Genomic DNA, 21,444 nt, shown 5'->3' with positions numbered 1-21,444 from the left:
GCCGCTCACAATAGTCTGCCTTCTTATTCTCCAGCACGTTTTGTTCCGGAGAATTCTGCAGAGGACTTGGGTCCCAGGGAATTTAGCAAGAGGTTCCACCCAAGACAGTTTGGTGACGACCTCTACACTTTGCTAATTTACAGAAAGGGATTTCATAGCCTAGAGTTCTTATTTCACAATTAAAATAGAATCCATTCCACTCCTCCTAAGTATTGGTGAACACTGAAATAGGAGGGGTTTAAAAAAATTTTTTTAAATATTTATTTATATTTGAGAGGGAGACAGGGACAGACAGTTCACGAGTGGGGGAGGGGCAGAAAGAGACGGAGAGGCACTGTGAATTTCTTTGGGGGAAAAGACGAATGTTTTTATAGCATAATTTATAATCATGGAAAGCATGTGAGTCCAGGGGGCATAAAGAAATTTTGATAAGAAAATATTTTAACTTTCGTAGTAATTTCCATATTGTTTGGTAGGCCGTGGGAATATGAATGCCAATGCCCTAGCTTATGCTTATAATCTAAGGCCTACACAGTCTGGGTCTATTAGCCTCAACCGTTGGCAGCTAAATAACCTTGAGAAAATTAAACTTTCTGAGCCTGGGTCCCCTCCTCTAAAGAGGGGGTGTTAATATTGCTTGTTTTGAAGGGTGAGTGAAACTGTGCGTATGTACCTCTTAGGAGAGTGACTGGCCTAGGAAAGTTCTCAGCAGAGGTTGGCTATTAGCATGATGGTCTTTCTTTCTTTTCGCCTCCATTTTACCCAAAGCCAGGGAAGGAAAGTGGGGAGGAAAACCCGGATGGAACAGGGGAAAATGGTAGGCTTGGTGGGGAGAGGACAGGGGTCGGGAGATAAGAAGGCAGCCTAGGGCGGTGGGAGGGAGGGAAGGGGGGAGGAGGGTAGGACGGCTTTCACCACTTCCCAGCATCTATTGCATACTTGGCTCTCAAACATTGTAAGGTGCTCCAGCCGAGGTAATGTTTGAACCCTTCGGAGCACAGTGGTGATGGGCGTCTCAGAGAATAATTAACTCCATGCGGTTATCTTGTTTGTGGATGCGTTTTCTCTCCTGTAAGTCAATAACATCTCGGGATTGGGACACCCAGGTTTCTGGGCACTGCTGGCCGGTCCCAAAATGGAACACAAGGAAGTCATCCTTCTACTTCTTATATTTCTGAAATCAGGTAAGACAGAGGGTGTGTTTGTTTTACTTTAATTAAAATGGTTTTCCTAGCAATGTCCTAAAGATAGATCTCATGACGGCTTTCTGGGCAACCTGTTTAATTTAGCTTCTGATTTATGAGAGTCCCAAACCAAAACCTACGTGCAAGGTTGAAGAGTTCTCTAAGAACTAACTTTCATTTCTCTGCGAATGCTAAAGACCAGTGGGCAGAGGAAATAATGAATGACTTTTTAAATCTAAAAGATTGTACCTTGGGGCGCCTGAGTGGCTCAGTCAGTGAAGCATCCGACTTCGGCTCAGGTCATGAACTCACGGCTCGTGAGTTCGAGCCCCGCATCGGGCTCTGTGCTGACAGCTCGGAGCCTGGAGCCTGCCTCCGATTCTGTGACTCCCCCTCTCTCTGCCCCTCTCCCACTCACGTTCTGTCTCTTTCTGTCTCTCAAAAAATAAATAAACGTTAAAAAATTAAAAAAAAAAAAAGATTGCACCTCAGTGATGGTTGCTAGAGTGGAAATAATAGCCCACGGAGGTGAAAGACCCCCAAAGTTGTGGGCCCCCTTGCCAGGCCCTCAGTTTGATTGAGATCATTTTTGTTAGTGTCCTGTATTCTCTTCACTTTTAAATGTAAGCGGTGAACTATCTCTTTGACTGTGTTCTTTGACCATTCTGTGGCGGTCGTCACCGGTTCTTTGCCTGCTTCGGCTTTAAGACAGTCTTCCACACGTGTAAGTTTGCTTCTTATGCGTGGAGAAATCACGGCCATCGATGTGCAGAATGATGTGTGCATGAGGAAATTTAACAGATACTCACGTAGTGCTTGAGGTAGACCAAGCACGTTTTTATACATACATACACACACACACACACACACACGTGTGTGTGTGTGTGTGTGTGTGTGTGTGTGTCCGTGTGTCCTTAGATACTACTAGCTTATTCAGGTGGTATGATAGGTAGGGTAGTATATGCATCCCCATTTGACAGAAGAGGAAATCCACACTTAGGGAAATTATGTCATTTCTCTTTTGACCCTACTCCCAAATCCAGGAAGTGAAGAAACCAGAATTTAAACCAAGGCTTTTCCAGAAGGAATCTGGTGCTCTTCTCACTTTTCAACTTTGTTTAAACTGTCTTTAAAATATTCTAAGCATGTCCTTGTAGGTTTGGGTTTTTTTTTTTTTTTTTTGGACAGCTTTATTGAATTACAATTCACATACAATTCACCCATTTAAAGCATACAATCCAGTGGTTTTCAGAATATTCAGAGTTGTGCAACCATCACCACAATACATTTTTGAACATTTCCATTACCCCAGAGAGAAACTCCAGGCCCCTTAGCTGTCACCCTTAGTCCCTCTCCCCATCTCTCTACCTCCATTCCCAGCCCCTGGCAATTGACAATCTACTTTCTGTCTCTGAGTTGCCAATTTTAGACATTTCATATAAATAAAATCATGCATTATGATGGTAATTCTTCATATAAACAATGCATAGATACTTGAAATTCAATTTTTAAATTCTGCTGGATAAAATTTTATAGGCTGTACTTTAAATTTTTTTAATGTTTATATATTTTTGAGAGAGGGAGACAGAGTGAGTGGAGGAGGAACAGAGAGAGAGGGAGACACAGAATCTGAAGCAGGCTCCAGGCTCCGAGCTGTCAGCACAGAGCCCGACGCGGGGCTCGAACCCAGGAGCTGTGAGATCATGACCTGAGCCGAAGTGGGACGCTTAACCAACTGAGCTCCTCAGGCAGGCTCCCCACTGTAGGTTGTACTTTAGAGTTAAATGTACTTGAAGTTAGCAGATCCGTTTAAAGAAATACCAAAGAAATACAAAACAAAGATTGAACACAGTGATTTTTTGTGGGCAACGGTCCTGTGTGGGGGTGCAGGTCTGTGTCTTTTGTGTTAGCCTATGGAAAACAGGATCCGGAACACCATGAACCAATACAGTGGGTCACATCAGAATGGGAGAGCAAACTCTTCTGCAATAAAATAAACATAAGTTTTTGTCAACCTGGCAGGGGGAGACTTTCATAGGCTCTTTTTGAAAGGAAGGCATTTACTCTGTTTCCGTGGATGTGTTTCATCTTTCCAGGGCACAGACATGACTGGGGAGAGGGAAAAAATATCCTCTTACAGCCATTCTTGGTGGTTTAATAAGCCACTAAGAGTTTCCTTTCAAACACATGAGCACGGGTGTATGCATACGCGTTACAGTGATTAAACAAAAAAAAAAACCCCACCACATTATTAACACAATACATTTGCTTTGGTGGCAATACACATCTACATTTGGCCTAGAATATAAACATACTTTCCTGACTAAAAAGATGTGTTTAGTATTTCTTGGTCAACCAATAAATTGTATTACGCCCCACTGCTTTATAGCCCTGCAGTTAAAGAAAATAACGTGGGAAAACTTTTCAAATGAGAAAGAAAAAACTGATCTCTTTTGGGATATTGCTTTGAGATATCAACTCCTCAGGTGGTCTCAGCAGCTTTTTGCTATGAAATATAACAACACAATTAAAGGTCACTTAATTAATGGGTAATATAAATGGAAATTTTCTTGTCTTGGTATCATTCATACACCCCAGCCTTCTCAACTTTCTGAGAACTCTTCAGAAAGTTTATGTCTTTATAGGATATGCTTTCCAGAGTTACTGTGATCGCCATATTTGTTTTTTAAAATCACATCCCCATCTATAGAATTCAGCCAAGCACACCTTTTCTTGGAAATGAAAGCTCAAATTTGGGGGAAATGCAGGATGAAGGCACGGATATGGGTCTAAAATCTCTGCTTCTCCATAATCCTTTGAAACATTTTCCCAGTGCTTTCTGGTGCATTAAATGTAAATTACATCAGCTAACTTCCTGTTCCATTGCCACTTTCCAGTTTAGAGTATCCTAAATTGGGGAAAGCCAGAAGGAAGGAATTGGGGAAGCCTCCCTACCAGAAGGAAGGGAGGGTGGCCTCCGGAAGATGGCTTGTCTCCACCTGCTAGAGTGCATTGCCTCTGTGCCCCAGGTCTCTCCAAGGTGGGCAGGGAGGGTCTTTCAGAGAATGAGGGGCTGACCTCTAACGGTACTTCCTAGTGGATTGTTTTCATTAGCATCTAAACAAGCTCTAGAATGTCTCAGCTTAAACAAAAATTCCGTGAGGGCACATGCCCTCTGGGAAAAGCTGCTTTCACAGCCAGGCTTCTGAAGACTTGCCTGCTCTTGAGGCTCCAGGGCTCCTGTCAGTCTTCAACCCGCTCAGCCTGGCTTCCGTCCTCACCACTCCCTCCAGGCGGTCAAGGCCGCCATGTTGCCTAATCCCATTTATGCAAACTTTAGGCAACTTTGCTGTCTTCGTTTTATTAACCTCTTCCAGCCTGTCCCCCTGGGAACATCACTAGGGTTCCACACCAAAAGCAAAAAGTGGGGAGGCCGTCGTCTCTGGGTGGGGAGTCAAGGTATCAAAGCCAGTTCAGCGCTGCCTGGAGGCCTCGAGACAGAGAACACCCCTGTAGCTCCTGTGGGAACACTCTCTGAGGTGGCAAGGGCAGAGCAACCCTGGGACAGAGTCTTTGCTTCAGATTTTATCTTCTAGAAAAATCAAGGCCAGTGTTCGTCCCAGGATCTGCTTTTTTATAATTTCCTCAGAAATGCCAGATACTTGTCATCATTGTGGGGAAAAAATGATTTCTCTTTAATTAAGAGTGAGGTGTCACTGTACTAAGCCCAGTATAAAAATGACCTTGTGTGGTAGTTGAGACTTAGCTCAAACCTTCTTTATTAAAATCATCAACTTGCTAACGCGGAACCATTCAGAGAATGTCTGTCTCATCAGTTTAAGTAACAGAGTCGCAACCAAAGTTTATAGTGTTGGAAATCAAGGAATGGCCTTCAAGTTGGGTTCACATCCAGCGAAGGACAAATCAACATTAGTACTTGCTAACATAGTGGCCACTGGTGGTCTCTTACTGTTCTATCATGGTGTGGCGATCCATAGCAAACAAATCGAATTTTTCTTTTTTTTTTTTTTTTAATTTTTTTTAACGTTTATTTATTTTTGAGACAGAGAGAGACAGAACATGAACGGGGGAGGGTCAGAGAGAGAGGGAGACACAGAATCTGAAATAGGCTCCAGGCTCTGAGCTGTCAGCACAGAGCCGGACACGGGGCTCAAACTCACGGATGGCGAGATCATGACCTGAGCCGAAGTCGGACGCTCAACCGACTGAGCCACCCAGGCGCCCCCAAATCGAATTTTTCTTATTTAAGGTTTCATGCCCATTAATGTAGCAACAGAAGTTGTTAAATAATTCTAATCTTTTTCTTTTTAATTTTTTAAATTAGTTTTCTTTATTTTTGAGAGGCGGAGAGAGACAGCGCACGTGGGGGAGGGGCAGAGAGAAAGGGAGACAGAATCAGAAGCAGGCTCCAGGCTGTGAGCTGTCAGCACAGAGCCCAATGTGGGGCTCGAACTCACGAACCGTGAGATCATGACCTGAGCCGAAGTCGGTGGCTCAACCGACTGAGCCACCCGGGCGCCCCAATAATTCTAATCTTAATTAACCAATTGGTCCAGTTGATCTTTTAATAGAATGCAACCCAATGATGGAACTGTTTTCCTGACTAAACATTTTTATTCATGACACCCCGTTCTGCTTTCCAAGAAAGCAGCAAGTTTTATTTGGTCGATGCAAAGCAAATAGATGATTATGAAGTCATGATAATTGAACCATGGTGTTGATGAATCTCACCAATTATCCCACCTTTATCTTCCATTTGTAGGTCATGGAGACCCCCTGGATGACTATGTAAATACCCAGGGGGCTTCTCTGGTAAGCCTCACTAAGAAGCAGCTGTCAGCAGGAAGCATAGAAGAATGTGCAGCACGATGTGAGGCGGAAACAGGATTCATTTGCAGGTATTTCCCTCGTCACTGCTCACATGCAGAGATTTTGCTGTTTGGGACCCTGTTGTTTTGATAGCGAGAAATTTGCTCAGGGATTTCTTAGCAAAAATAGCATTTGAGAAGAAAGAGGAGTTTCATGGGACTGGAGTGTATTTGCGCTCTGGATCTGAAGCCATGTGAACAGTTCCTTGTCAAAGTTGACTCGCATCCCTTTTAGGAAACTGCCCCCAAAGGATGTTATTTTTACCCACGACATCACCAGCTGTTGTTCTGAGCTCTGGTTTCTTGACATCCTCGTCAGTAAATATTTAATGAGCATCACGTGACTGGAAGAGTCCTGTGCCTAAGGAGCCAAGAAGCACAGATGCAGTGATCCAGGGTATATGATGTATATGATCTGTATCACCGGCATATATGATATATATGATCTGTGTCAGTATGTGATAACTCTCTGTATAGTTGGACATGCGGTGTTTGCCTTTTTCTGTTTATGTTGTACTCACAGACACTGGACAAAATGTAAAAATTGTTTAAGAACACAGGCAATTTGAGGTGTCCGTAAGTGACATAATCAACGGGTGCTTTATGAAGATGCAGAGAAAAGAACTCCTAAGGAGTGAGAAGGCTGGAGGAAGCCTGGGGAGGACGGGGCTTGGAAGGAGGAGTGAGATACACTGACGAGGCAGGAGGCATTCCGGCTCAGGGAGCCTCGTGGCCCTGTGAACAGGACAGTGAGAGTACCAAGTTGGCTAAAGAAGGGCTCATGGAGAAAATGGAGTTGGAAAGACAGTTGTGGATGGCTTTGAATGCCAGACTGAATGTCCACGGCAAGACCATGGCGATGGGCAAGGCGGTTGAGGTGAAGGGAGAAGAGGGGAAATGTAGAGGCAGAAGTCAAGTCAAGGGAAAATTCTGGGAGTCCAGAAGTCACATAGACCCTCCTGGAAAGAGAAATCTGAGTTGGTTCTTTGGTTCTTTCCAACATAAAAGCAAATATTCTAGCACTGAACTAAAAAAAAAAAAAGAAAAAAGAAAAAAAAAAGAAAAGTGAAGAAAGAGCAGAGAAGCAGAGAAGTTGAAACAGAAAGAGAAACTTTGGAGGAGGAGAAGGCAAAGGTGGAAGAACACAAGAATAATTACCACGTTGATGTGTCCTTTCACAGCCCTTGACTGATAACTGGACCAAATTCAATGGAAAGGAAACATTCTGAGCTCCGTGACCCATCAAGAGATACAATTACCTTTTGAGTCTCTTATTTATTAACACAGGTTTGCTTTCCTTTAATAGGGGAAAGCATTTGTTGTGTTTCCTGATTTTCTTCTGCAGGTCATTCCAATATCACAGTAAAGAGCAACATTGTGTGATCATGGCTGAAAACAGCAAGAATTCGGCTGTCTTCAGGATGAGAGATGTGGTTTTATTTGAAAAGAAGAGTGAGTACAATGTTTTCTTCCTCCTGTTCCTGTACTTCTTTTCCTCCCCACATCTTCCCCCCTCCCCTCCTCCCCCCCCCCACTTCCTCTTTTATGTCTGTCCTTTAGCAGCTAGACCAGAGAATGGAGACACTATCACGCAGGGAAATTGAGTTCAGACTCACGGTAAGATTTGGTCACAAATCCAATATATATTGATATATATTATATTATATTATATTATATTATATATTGAGTACATATTATTTCCCCCTTTAGATTTCATTTTTGTTGATTTGAAAATGAAGGAATTGAACTGACAAAATCACTTCTACCTCTATAACCCTGAAAATAAGATATTCAACTTTGAGGAGAGGGGAGTCTAAACGTTCCTTATGATCGTGACTTTTTATTCTGTAGGGACCATGGTCCTCGGGCCCTGGCTTCTGGACTGAAGCCTGGGGAAATAGAAAAACTGAGGTGCCTTAAATCCTCAGTAACATTTGTATACAGACAATGTATTTTCATTTTTAACTTTACAGATGTTTTTATGTCACAGTCTGCATTTACCTCAGGCTCAGAAATACGATCTTTTGAAAATGTGCAAGCCCCGTTGCTTTTCCATAATTTCTTTGAAAATTCTGGATCAAGAATCCCATTGTTTAGGATGACAGATGGGCTAGACTCCTATGAAAATTGTATGTCCTTTTAGATATGCCAAATCCCATTAAGTATGCCTGAAGATTTCAGTGATTGTGTGACATTTTAAAAGCTACTCTGTACTCTGTTGTTGGCTAGGAGTAAGACTATTTATAATAACAACATAGCTCTCCAAATATACTGTGTCACAGGTGTGAAAGACAACAAGAAACATCCTGTATCGTGCGTTATTGACAATGACCTGCAACATTCTCTCTAATCTCACCACAAAACTCAAAATAAGATTTTTTGAAGCATTTCCTTAGGTTAGGATTACTTCTGTGCCTTGGTTCATCTTCTGAGGTTTAATTAGTTGTATGCCTACTATACTCCCTTTCTTACCATTATTTATCTCTAATTCTTTAAAAAATTTTTTTTAATGTTTATTTTTGACAGAGAGAGAGAGACAGAGAGACAGAGCATGAGTGGGGGAGGGGCAGAGAGAGAGGGAGACACAGAATCCAAAACAGGCTCCAGGCTCAGAGCCCGACGTGGGGCTCGAACTCACGGACAGTGAGATCAGGACCTGAGCTGAATTCGGACGCTTAACCGACTGAGCCACCCAGGCGCCCCATGTTTATCTCTAATTCTCAAGATTCAAGTGCAGAGTCAATCTGAAGTTTATCTGTTGAAGTTATTCATTTTTACAAGTCAGTGCAGGGTGAGCTATATAGGGTTACCTAGTAGATTTTTTTAAAAAATAGACCGGTAGGATTTTCTCTGCAAAATGCTAACATTTAAATAAATCCTTCGTAAATTGTTAACCAGAAGGAGCTTGGGGGTGATCGCTAGGCTTAGCATGAGTAGTTGAATAGTGGCTTGTTTTCAAGGTGATGGAAAGGAGCAAAAGGTTATATAAACTCTAGTGGGTACATACAAACAGAAGAGAGGTAAAAAGTCAAAAGTCAAGTCATTTTGTGGTGCTTGTTTCTTTACTGTAGCACATCGACCCGCTGCTAAATTCCCTGCCTGAGTTTTTCTGGGAATACTCCATGTCAGATCCCATTTACATCTGCCCCTCCCCACCATGGTCACCGCCACCACCTGGGTCTAAGCCATCACTATCACCAGCCAGGCCATGGCCGCAGATGGGCTGTAACTTCCCTGCTTGCTACTCTTCATGCCTTTAGAATAAAATCCAAATACTTAACCTACTATGACTGGAACCTGTACTATTTAAGCCCACCCCATTTGCTGGTTCACTAGGCCTTTCTACTCCAGGCTTGTATCTGTTCCTCCCACATGCCAGGCACACACCCCCATGCTGAGGCCCTCTTCTGTTCTTTCCGCGGCCGGACCCTTCTCACCTCCCGCGTCTCGGCTCAAACATCACCTTCTTTGAAAAGTCTCCCCGGACCCCTGGGCCTCCAAAGTGCCTTCAGTTTATACTTTTGATCACTGAAGTATGTCTACTGCCATAGCTTATCAAATGAAGATATATTTGGAGTCTTCATACACGAACTTGAGTTAAAAGCATTTGTTTGCTGTGGGTGTGTTAGAAGTACTTGCCCCAGATAATCAAATTAATTTAAAAACTTGGCAGGAAATCGTAAAAGATGACACAAATAGACCGTACGTATTTTGTATTTTCATAGAAAACACAATTCACATTGGCACCTTTTGATGAGGAGTGGAAGCTTTTTTCTTCGAATATGGGGCCACCCATAGCAATTATCAGGTCATTTCCTCCGCAAACTCTGCTCTAAGCGCACCGTCTAGGATAAGTGCCTTTCATCTCTTTGAAGTGAAGCAAGGTCTAGAGACATCTGTTAATCAGTCTGACTGTAAAATACCTTTGTGTTTTTAGGATTTCCCACCCAAAATTATATAGCCAACAGTATGAATGGATTGCCCTCAGTGGGTTTGATAGCCTTTTTATTTTTTTTTTTTTAATTTTTTTTTTTTAACGTTTATTTATTTTTGAGACAGACAGACAGAGCATGAACAGGGGAGGAGCAGAGAGAGAGGGAGACACAGAATCGGAAGCAGGCTCCAGGCTCTGAGCCATCAGCCCAGAGCCTGACGCGGGGCTCGAACTCACGGACCACGAGATCGCGAGATCGTGACCTGAGCTGAAGTCGGATGCTTAACCGACTGAGCCACCCAGGCGCCCCTTGATAGCCTTTTTAAAGACGATTCGAGTCTTTTGAGTCCTTCAAAGCATTCATCTTAGCTTTTTTTTTTTAATTCATCTTTGATTTTTTTTTCACATTCATTTCTCAGTTTAGATCATCTTAAATCAAATACAGCTGTATCAAAAGTTTAATGATGAAAATAGTTGACTCTTCTAAGTGTAAAATCCAACTGGTGGGAACAGAAGTGGGTGGGCACACTGGAAAGCGGCCTGCCAGCCACAGGTGCCCACCTTATCACATGGAGAACACAGGTGGGCATCTGACAGTGTATTTTAAAAATGGGCTGGAGACTTCTACTGGCTGACCAGTGAGTTGCTTAAATGGAGGCTAGTTGAGAGTGTCTACTGTGTACTCTCAAGCGTATAACTCTGTTTGACATTTTTTTTTTCCATATCTAAAATACTGGGAGCCTCAAAAAACAGAAGTGGCTTGGATCTCTTTCCACCTCTGAAAAGCCCCCTCCCCATTCCGTTTGACTCTCTCCTCATGTTATTTGTTCTGTCTGTTCCGTGTGTGACCGTGAGGTTGTCTCATTTCATGATCTGTGACCTTGATTACTTTCTGTCACCGGCCCCTCTGCCTCCCCTAGACTGGAAGCTCCATGAGGGTAGGGCCTCTGTTCTCCTCTCCGTGTGTCTCCAGCACCCAGCCTGGTACCTGGTACACAGAGGGGCTGTGGCTTTGAATAAACCAAAGCACGAAACAGCTTGGTGAACTGCAGCTCTCACGCAGATGTAAAATGCACAACATGGTCTTTCCAAGGAGTAGGAAAACGATGTCTCGAACGCGAATTTTTTCCACATGACTAAGCAGCACAGGGCTTCTTGGTGGTGGTTCTTGCGGAGGTCTTGACCGCTGTGTGGATCCCCCTTCAGTCTATCTTTCAGAGTGCAAGACTGGAAACGGGAAGAGCTACAGGGGGACAATGTCCAAAACGAAGAATGGTGTCACCTGTCAAAAATGGAGTGACAATGCTCCGCACAAACCTAAGTAAGACTCTCATCTCTGTGTTCGCCTGTGATATTTACAATGATCCCCATTACTTTTTTTTAAGTTTATTTATTTATCTTGAGAGAGAGAGAGAGAGAGAGAGAGGGAGAAAGCATGAACGGGGAGGGGTAGAGAGAGACGAGAGAGTGAGAATCCCAAGCAGGCTCTGTGCCAGTATGGAGCCTGACATGGGGCTCGAACCCATGAACCATGAGATCATGACCTGAGCCAAAGTCCGACCCTTAACCGACTGAGCCACCGAGGCGTAGCACCCACTCCCCCACCCCCCCGCCGCCATTACTTCTAAATCAAACAGAATATGCGAATAAACCGGTCTGGAGAGAGCCTTATTGAGGTTGATGTGGAATGGGTCAGTTATTTATAGCACAAAAGCAGAGAATGGTTGCATTTGCTCTTGTGTGTGTACTGTTTTGGAAGACCTGGAACGTGGAAGGATGCCTAGTGGAAAAGAACAGTAAAACCACGAATCCCAGGTGACTCAGAAAAGAGCACAGATGATCCTGTTTAGGACAGAATTAGTCTAACCCAAACATATCAAGTGAGAACCCTCCCCACGTGTTCACCTCAACATTACAAAGCAAATAGAACATAAACGAAAAACTGATTATCCTGCAACTTGCCTATTATTATTTTCGTGTCATTCTTTTTGTGCTTTCCCCAGTATGGCATTAGGTGGCATTAACAGTAACAATTCTCATCAATTCTTAGTGACAGTGCTTATCAAGTAGAATTTAGTGTATATGACCGCCCACCCCCCCAAAAAAAATTGCCATTGGCAGATATAATATTCCCAAGACATATGGTTTATAGAGGAAAAACGATCAAACCAAAAGGCAAAGTCATGGACTGTCAGGGGCTTTAGAGATAATCTAGGCCATCTTGACCCTAGCAGATGAGGAAACTGAGGCCCCGGGAGGCACTTTATCAAAAACAGGTACATAGAAGAACAGAAATGAAATCTGCCATTTAGACTCTAAGTCTTGGGCTTTTGATCTAATTTTTATCTCGACACAGCATCTAATTTCTAGAGCTGGAAATGAGCTTAACTTTACCCACCCCCACGCATTTGGAATCAGACAGGTTGATTTGAACTTGAGATGCTAGTTAATTAGGTGTTCACACTGAGGCAAGATGTATTTTGTTTGACGTTGCTGTGCCTCAGTTTTCTCATCTGTACAATAGGGATAATAACATGTTTCCCTTTAGGGGTTTTATTAAAGCTAAATGAGAGAATGTAGAGGAAGATTTCAGTGTTGCCTGGTGCATTGTTCACACAGACAGAAATGGCATTAACTACCACTATTTTGACAGAGTGAAGGTTACCTGAAAAAAGCAGGTGTTTGGAAGGAATCAAGAATTTGGCAGGCTTTTGAGGTCTTTATATTTCTACTGACTGTGCATAAAAACACTTTGGCTCTACTTCTGAGACTCACCTGTCAATATCATAATAATGGTAATATTAGCTCACCTGTCAATATCATAATAATGGTAATATTAGCTACTATGCTGAAGCAGTCTAACAGTAGAGCATTGGAAATCAGACAACACAAATGCTGAAGCACATAGCGGAAATGCATTTGGATGACAGAACCTTGAACCTCAGATGGGAATGGCATCTCATTCTGCCTTCCTAACAGCATACTGACTTTTATTTTTTATTTTTTTTAACTTTTATTTATTTATTTATTTATTTTTGAGACAGGGAGAGACAGAGCATGAACAGGGGAGGGTCAGAGAGAGGGAGACACCAAATCTGAAACAGGCTCCAGGCTCTGAGCTGTCAGCACAGAGCCTGACTCGGGGCTTGAACTCATGGACCGTGAGATCATGACCTGAGCCGAAGTCGGCCGCTTAACCGACTGAGCCACCCAGGCGCCCCAGCATACTGACTTTTAAAACACATTTGACCCCTGGGGCGCCTGGGTGGCTCAGCTGGTTAGGCATCTGACTCTTGATTTCGGCTCAGGTCGTGATCTCGTGGTTGTGAAACTGAGCCCTTCACTGGGCTCACCCTGGGCTTCACTGGGCTTGAACTGTGTTGTTCAAGGGTCAGCTGTATAGTCACAGGGATTCTTTCCCATGCTCTACAGGTATTCACCTGACAAGTACCCTTTGGAGGGGCTGGAGGAGAATTACTGCAGGAACCCCGACAATGACGAGGACGGACCCTGGTGCTACACCACAGACCCAAACCAGAGGTTTGACTACTGCGACATTCCAGAGTGTGAAGGTCAGGAGGGGCTCTAGAAAATGTTCTCACATCTGCCATCTATCTGTAACGTGCTGTAGAGCGAGTCCCTGCAGGGATATTATTAACAATCAATTAGTGGCATGTTTGACAAAATTGAGTAATGTGTATACCTCTGGGAAAAGACCAAAAATTTGCTCAGACTCATCCCTGTTTATTGGCCTCAATTATTTTTATTTAAATATTTCAATATGTACAAGTATCAAAGTAGATGTAAATTCCAGATACAATTTCTTTTTTTAAGTTTATTTATTTATTTTGAGATATAGAGAGCGTGAGCAAGCAGAGGGGGAGGGGGAGAGAGAGAATCCCAAGCAGGCTCCGCACCGTCAGTGCAGAGCCTGACGTGGGGCTTGATCTCATGAATCATGAGATCGTGACCTGAGCTGAAACCAAGAGTCGGATGCTTAACCGCCTGAACCACCCAGATGCCCCTAGATACCATTTCTTTTTTTTTTAATCTTTAAAAATGTTTTTACTTATTTTTGAGACAGAGAGAGACAGAGCATGAGCAGGGGAGGGGCAGAGAGAGAGGGAGGCACAGGATCCGAAGCAGGCTCCAGGCTCTGAGCTGTCAGCCCAGAGCCCGACGTGGGGCTCGAACTCACGGACCGTGAGATCATGACCTGAGCTGAAGTCGGACGCTTAACCGACGGAGCCACCCAGGCGCCCCTCCTAGATACCATTTCTTACGCTTAAAGCTCTTACACAGCATAAAGCCAAAAACAGATTTGCGATTAAATCGTTAGAACCACAGCATCAGTAAAATCCAAATACATGTGTTCATTTAATGCGGTAGACTTTGCTGTTTTGTCAAAGCCAAGCACCAACCCGGGTTTTTAAACCAGCAATCCGCTATCTTTAAGGACCAACCAGTTGAATAGCGTACCTTGAGAGTAAATGCTAAAAACTTTAAGAACCTCCTATTGAAAAACTTTTCTTCGTTTTCTATTTTCTGCCACATTTATCGGTGCAAAAGGGGAATGGATGAGGGCGGAATTTGTGTGGCAGTGTGGATTGTATATGCACGGTGCGACAGCTCACTTCTCCCGTCTTCGTTCCAACCGCAGAGATGCCTTACTGGTATATGGTGTCGTGAGGTCATTTGGCCCTTAAATGACATGAAAGCATCAGTTTTGTATCAAGTCCGCCTCTGGTTTCGTTATCATTCCGTAGAAATTAAAATCATGGATTCTTCCACTGCACCATGTTATTCCAATAATTCCAAAAAGAAAGAAAGAAAGAAAATGTAAATGGGAGGAAAAAAAAAAAAAGAACTCCAGACCAAAGTTTCAGTTTTTAAATAATGTAGGAGTGCAAAAAACAACCAGTCTTGCTTCTCAGTACGAGTGCCCCCCCACCCCCAACCCCGTCTTATCCGCAGGGGATACGTTCCAAGCCCCACTGTGGATGCCTGAAACTGTAGACAGTACAGAACCCTGTATATACTGTCTTTTTCCCTGTACCTACATACAATAAAGTTTAATTATAAATAAGGCATAGTAAGAGATGAACAACAATAATTGATAATAAAGGGGAGTGATTATGACAAAGGGGAGTGATTATGACAATACACTATACACAATAACTGTAATCAAAGTTACGTGAATGCGGCCTCCCCACCTCCATATCTTATTGTACCATATCCTCCCTTCTGGTGGTGGCGTGAGATGATAATATGCCTACAAGATGAGACGCAGCAAGGGGAAATGTCGTAGGCATTGTGATGTAACCTTGGGCTACTGTCGACCCTCTGACGATAGGTCAGATCATCTGCTTCCGGGCTGCGGTTCACCGCAGATAACTGAAGCACAGAAGACAAAGCCACGGATAAGGAGGGGCTACTGCTATAATATAAAAAGAGAAGCCCTGTCACTTTAGGTGAATATTGGTCTCCGGGGAGGCCTTGAGCACCAACAAAAACTCAAGCACTAAAATGCAACTCACTGGCAGTCATCCACATGATCAGAATAACTCCTAGAAATTTCTAAAGACTGTTATTGAAATGAAGACATCAAGTATTTAAAAATCTTCGTAGAGAACTTACAGATTTCTGAGGATTCGTGCACCTTCTCCCCATACCCTTCCCACCCACCAAGGGCCAGTGGATCCCAGTTTGAGGAACAGGGCGTTACGGAATTTCTGGACGTGGTCATGAGTATAATAGTTGAGGGGGTATTGACCGAAATACATGAATTTTACTCTTTGAGGGAGAGAATGACGTTTTAGAGTGTATTAGAAGAGTGCTTGCAGCAATTTCATTGTCAAGTGATGGTTGGAAAATGCAAATGAACAAGTAGCAAGTGGTATTTGGCATTGCTACTTTTTACTCTTTTTTGATTCCTCCATTTCCGTTTCTTCCTTCATTCCTTTCCTCCTTCTCCATTCTGCCCAGATGAATGTATGCACTGCAGTGGAGAAAACTATGAGGGCAAAATTTCCAAGACCATCTCTGGAAACGAATGCCAGTCCTGGAACTCTCAAACCCCACATGCTCACGGATATATTCCTTCCAAGTAAGTCTTACTGGAAAAGCAATTAGACGTTTACAACTCTACACCTCTAGGGAGCGTTTAATGTTATTTGGATGTTTTCGCATGCCTCAGGAAGAGAACACATCTGATGTTTTGAATTTGAAAGTGTGTATCCTCCCGCACCATTGCAACTGAGGTATAATTTCTTGCTACTCAAAATGTGGGGCAGAGAGGAGTGATATCATCTGAGAGTTGGTTGGAAATGGAGAATCTCTGACCCTCTGAACCTGAATTTGCATTATAACCAGATTCCTGGCTGATTCATACGCACATTGAATTGTGAGAAATACAGATACATCTCACTTGTGTATTTTCCAAGTATTTCCCTCCTCTCTTTATTCCTTTCCTTTTCCTTTATACTGATGAGATTCAAGGCTTCCTAATGTATGATCTACGGACGGGTCTTAGGGATTGTGAATCCCCCATCGTTTTATGTGTATTTGTATCAGTGCATTTTTCCGGGGTGAGGATTTTCAACTTCCACCAGAGTTTCAAAGGGGATCATGAATTTATAATAGGAATAAGAATCCATGATCTGGAAAGTAATGACGATTCCTAGAGTAAGGTTTTCTGGGTCTTCCTTCTCACACTAATTGTACTGGAAAATGCCTCGTAATGGGCCTTATAAAACTCATAGGAAATGGGACTAAGCCACGGATTTCACTGTGGCTCACAACTCCCCTGAATTTCTATACATCCCATTCCACAGGGCTCGCTTGAAACACAGCCGTTGTCATTTGCCTTCAAAGGAGAAATACGGGAAAGGCCTCAAGGCCCAGACTGGATAAATTCACTTTCCAGAGACTAGAAGAGGCTTGTTTAAGCCACTGCTGGTTGTGCTCTACCTCCTGACTGAATATTCACAGCTTCAGACAGGGACGTGAAATAAGCCCAAATGGCCACAGGCTTGCCGTGCATCTCATAGTCTCCATCACTAGGTCCCTGCTGAGGTCCCTGGGGCACTATTTGGCCAAGTGCTTCAGGAGTATACCTTCTCCCTTCCAGTTTCTATAAGCTTAAAGGCTAACAGGACCGGAACCTGGTAGACCAGAAGGACCATTCCTTTAAGTTATGAAGATGCCAACTTCTTGACTATCCCTGGTCAAGATGACCATCCCTGGTCTTAGATGACCATCCCTGGTCAGTGAGTTCTTTGTATTTTAAAATGGCTATCATTTGCAGCTGAATAGCTGGAGTTTGCCTACATTAATTTTCCAGACGGCCCAAATGATGAAGGCCTGTGATTTTTGCATATATACACTGTTAGAAAAACAGCCCTTGGAATAGTGAGCTAATCTTTCTAATGAGATAGTTACCTCTTTGAGGACAGCTCTCATCCAGTCATTTCCTTGGGTGCCTGACTGTGCCTAGCACACAGCAGATGCTCAATATTTGCTCATTTGAAGGGATTCTCACCCATAAATGTAAATGCTCGGTGCTATTAAAATCCTTCTTACCCCTTCAGATTTCCAAACAAGAACCTGAAGATGAATTACTGCCGTAACCCTGATGGGGAGCCCCGCCCGTGGTGCTTCACCACAGATCCCAACAAACGCTGGGAATTCTGTGACATCCCGCGCTGTAGTAAGTATGGCTCCTGCCCAGTCCTCAGGGATCCTCACCTGTTATGCCCTGGAGATAGAAACAAACAAACAAAACAAAACAAGCAAACAACAACAAACAAACAAACAAAAACAAACGGAAACCTTGCATCAGGCTCGAGCGCTGTGCCTAGAACGTGCCCTATAGGTCCCGTGGGATATAATTGCTCTTTTAAAACAATTTATTGATGACTGTAGGTAATTGATCAGAGCTTCTACTGATTATGTTTTCGTTGTTGTTTTTCTTGCCTCTTCCAAGTACAGTTCAATGCAGGTTTGGGGGAAGTATCTCTGCTATCCTACTTTCCTCTAGTGCACAAGGGCAACAGACCCATGCTTTCTGATACATGAATTTCAAATCAATCCGGGCTCCTCGTGACTGTTGCTTTGTAAACAAAGCGATCTCTCTGGATGTGCAGTTTTTCAGTAAGCCAGACTTGTGAGAGAGCAGCAGAAAGATAGTGTTCAGGGGAAGACTTGGCAGGAATGACTTGGAAGAAACAATTTTATGTTTTCCTTCTGTGAGAACCTGTAACAGAGGACTAAACATTTAGACAAGGACAGTCATCAAAGGTTAAAGAAGAGGCAGGAGACCTTGATGGTGGCTTCCTGTTCTTTGATGTCACAATCGTGCTTTGGGACTCTGAAGGTTATCAAGTGCTCTCCTTTATGAATATCAATTATTTTGTCATCTTTTTTTTTCCTCTCAAGAATTTCTTGATTTCTGTATGCATACGCTTTTCCTTGGAGGTAATTTTTGCCTTCTTTCAGTGGGCTCCTTGTTGTTTGGCTTTATGGAATGCTGGGTGTTCTCCAGTTATGTTTACTCAGTGAATAATTTATTCATTGCAAAGGAAGTTGTATCATTGGCATATGTGACTCTTACCATGAATGATGAACTGAGCAGAGAAAATATAGAAAGAAGCATCCACTTCAAGGGTCTTGTCTTGGGAAGAGTTCCTCATTAGATGATCTAATAAACTCTACCAAGTCAACTTCTTTTGAAAATGATGGACAATTTTCAAATGCCAGATTCCAAGAGAGGATGAGCCGAAGACAGGCTGATTCTCCCTGTCTCCATCCCTCCTACAATATCCATCTGTGCAGTCTTTATTTTTAAAATACTCATAGTAATTTATTACCTCCATTCAAGCAACACCACCCCCAACTTCTGGTCCAACGTATGAGTGTCTGAAAGGCAAAGGTGAAAACTACCGAGGGAAGGTGTCCCTCACCGTATCTGGACATACTTGTCAGCGCTGGAGCGAACAGACCCCTCACAAGCACAACAGGACCCCTGAAAACTTCCCTTGCAAGTAAGTCCGCCTCTGGTCTCAATCCCTGTCTGCTGAATGGAATGTGAAATCCCACTGACTTGGCCTTGGCTTTGTTACTAGAGGAACCAACATTAAAGCATTCTCGAATGAGAACTGGCCAAGTCATACACAAGGAAGTGAAATTTCACACTGCCTTTCCTCTAACGCTCGTTCTTTAAGTGTGGTTCCCCAGACCAGCAGCACTGGCATCATCAGAATTTGTTCCAAATGCCGATTCTTGAGCCCTGTCCAGATCCACTAGATCAGAAACTCGGAAGTGGGTCCCGACAACGTATTTTGGAAAGCTCCCCACTAAACGCACAGAAAGGTTTGAGAACACTTAAATTCTACAGCTATGATGTATCCTTCTTGAGGCAGAAACGGTCTGGAAAATACCCACTGTGTTTTCCACATTGAGCATAGCACCCAGCCCACAGCAAAAGACCTATTTTGCTTCACTATCCACAGTTGAGGCATATAGTCCCATCGTTTGCCAGTGAGAAGCATCGGTGCCATAATTCTGCGGGTCCTGCGGAATCCCTCTGTGCTTAAGTTTCCGCCTGTTACTTGATTTGTGTCATTCTGGAGAATTAGCTGGGTGCATCCCCAATATCACCATCAACAAGCATGCATGCACCATTATTTATTGAGCCTTTTTGAAAACCTGGATTCCCAATCACTTCTTTTTCAGAAATTTGGATGAAAACTACTGTCGCAACCCTGATGGAGAAACAACTCCGTGGTGCTATACGACCAACAGCGAAGTGAGGTGGGAATACTGTCAGATCCCGTCCTGTGAGTCCTCGCCACTGTCCTCAGAACATTTGGACACCCCAGGTAAGGAAGGGGAATGAGAGCTTACCGAGGGCCCCGAGGCATTCTGGGTTTTTCCACTTCAGTGGGGCCACAGGACACAGTAGCTTTGTTTATAGTTTCCTTCTGCTCTGTTCAGAGAGCATGCTGTATGATTTCAATGATTTTGAATTTGTTGAGGCTTGTTTTAAGGTCAAGAATATGCTTGTCTTGGTGAATGTGCCCCGTGCTCTTGAAAAGCAGGTAGCTCTGCTGTTGTCGGGTAGTGTTCTACGAAGGCCAGTTAGGACGGGTGGGTTAGTGTTGTTTCGCTCTTCTGAATCCTTCCTAATTTTTGTTTTTATCTCTGTTCTGTAGATTTCTGAGAGATGAATGGTGATGTCTCCAACTTGAGCTATGGATTCGTCCATATCTTCTTGGTCTTGTGTTTGCTTTATCCATTCTGGAACTCTTTGTTAGGCATATATACATTTAGGATTGTTATGTCTTCTTGAAGAAATGACCCATTCATCATTATGTAATGCCTCCCCTTATCTTTGGAAAGACTGCCCGCTTCAGTCTGCTTTCACTTGTAGGAATACAGCCCTTACAGCTCCATTTTCACTATTGTTTGTATGATACCTCTTTTCTCTCAGCCTTTTAACTGAGATGTTTAGCATTTGCATTTAATGTAATTGCTTTATTTTTATTCTTATTTATTTTTAATTTTTTAAATGTTTTATTTGCTTTTGAGAGAGAGAGAGAGAGAGATCAGGGGAAGGGCAGAGAGAGAGAGGGAGACACAGAATCTGAGGCAGGCTCCAGGCTCCGAGCTGTCAGCCCAGAGCCTGACACAGGGCTTGGACTCATGATCCGTGAGATCATGACCTGAGCCGAAGTCGGACGCTTCACCAACCGAGCCACCCAGGTGCCCCTAATATAATTGTTAATATGGTTGGATTTAAAAGTTGTTTCTACTTGTCCTGTTTGATTTTTGTTATTTTTTTCAATCTTCCTCTGCCTCTGTGTTCACTCAATATTTTTGATTCTCTTTTATCACCGCTACGTGCTTATTAGTTAAACCAATTTTAATGTTTTTACTAGTTTTTTCCAATTTCTACAATGTCCATCTCTAACTTATCACATTCCACCTTCAAATGATATTAGTCTCCTATATTTGAAATGCCAGAATCTTAGAACACTGTATTTCCACTTCCTCCCTGCAGTGTCGTGCTACCTTTCCCAAAGGGCTTACTTCTACTATGTTATAAATCTCACAATATATTGATACTATTTTTGCCCGAATAGTCACCTTTCAAAGTGATTATAAATTAAAGTGCTTATGTTCTTCATTTCTTTTTGAAGATTCAAATTTCTATCTGGTACCATATTTCTTCTGTAAAAAAAAAACTTAACCTTTAACATTTTTTATAGTACAGATCTGCTGCTAATGAAGTCTTTCAGCTTTTGTACGTCTTAAAAAGTCTCCATTTTGCCTTCAGTTGAAAAAAATAATTTTGTTGGGTGTAGAATTCTATGCTCATTTTTTTTCTTTCACTACTTTCATGATATTCTGTTTAGAATAGCTTCTGACCAGAAATCTT

The 21,444-nt window shown here is 42.9% G+C and overlaps 1 protein-coding gene across 1 annotated transcript in view; it reads left to right on the top strand.

Moving 5' to 3' along the window:
- The first annotated feature begins 1,135 nt into the window (after window positions 1-1,135).
- Window positions 1,136-21,444, top strand: part of PLG (plasminogen) — a 43,712-nt gene continuing 23,403 nt past the window's right edge. Inside the window, exons 1-9 of the mRNA XM_042940228.1 lie at window positions 1,136-1,184; window positions 5,968-6,103; window positions 7,419-7,525; window positions 11,214-11,328; window positions 13,440-13,579; window positions 15,993-16,113; window positions 17,597-17,715; window positions 18,886-19,048; window positions 19,740-19,885. Of these exons, the coding sequence (XP_042796162.1) occupies window positions 1,136-1,184; window positions 5,968-6,103; window positions 7,419-7,525; window positions 11,214-11,328; window positions 13,440-13,579; window positions 15,993-16,113; window positions 17,597-17,715; window positions 18,886-19,048; window positions 19,740-19,885 (1,096 nt within the window). The remainder of the gene's footprint in view (window positions 1,185-5,967; window positions 6,104-7,418; window positions 7,526-11,213; window positions 11,329-13,439; window positions 13,580-15,992; window positions 16,114-17,596; window positions 17,716-18,885; window positions 19,049-19,739; window positions 19,886-21,444) is intronic.

The sequence above is a fragment of the Panthera leo genome, chromosome B2 (assembly GCF_018350215.1).
Source record: "Panthera leo isolate Ple1 chromosome B2, P.leo_Ple1_pat1.1, whole genome shotgun sequence".
In the NCBI taxonomy this organism is placed as follows: domain Eukaryota; kingdom Metazoa; phylum Chordata; class Mammalia; order Carnivora; family Felidae; genus Panthera; species Panthera leo.
This window is presented reverse-complemented; position numbering and strand designations above follow the sequence as displayed.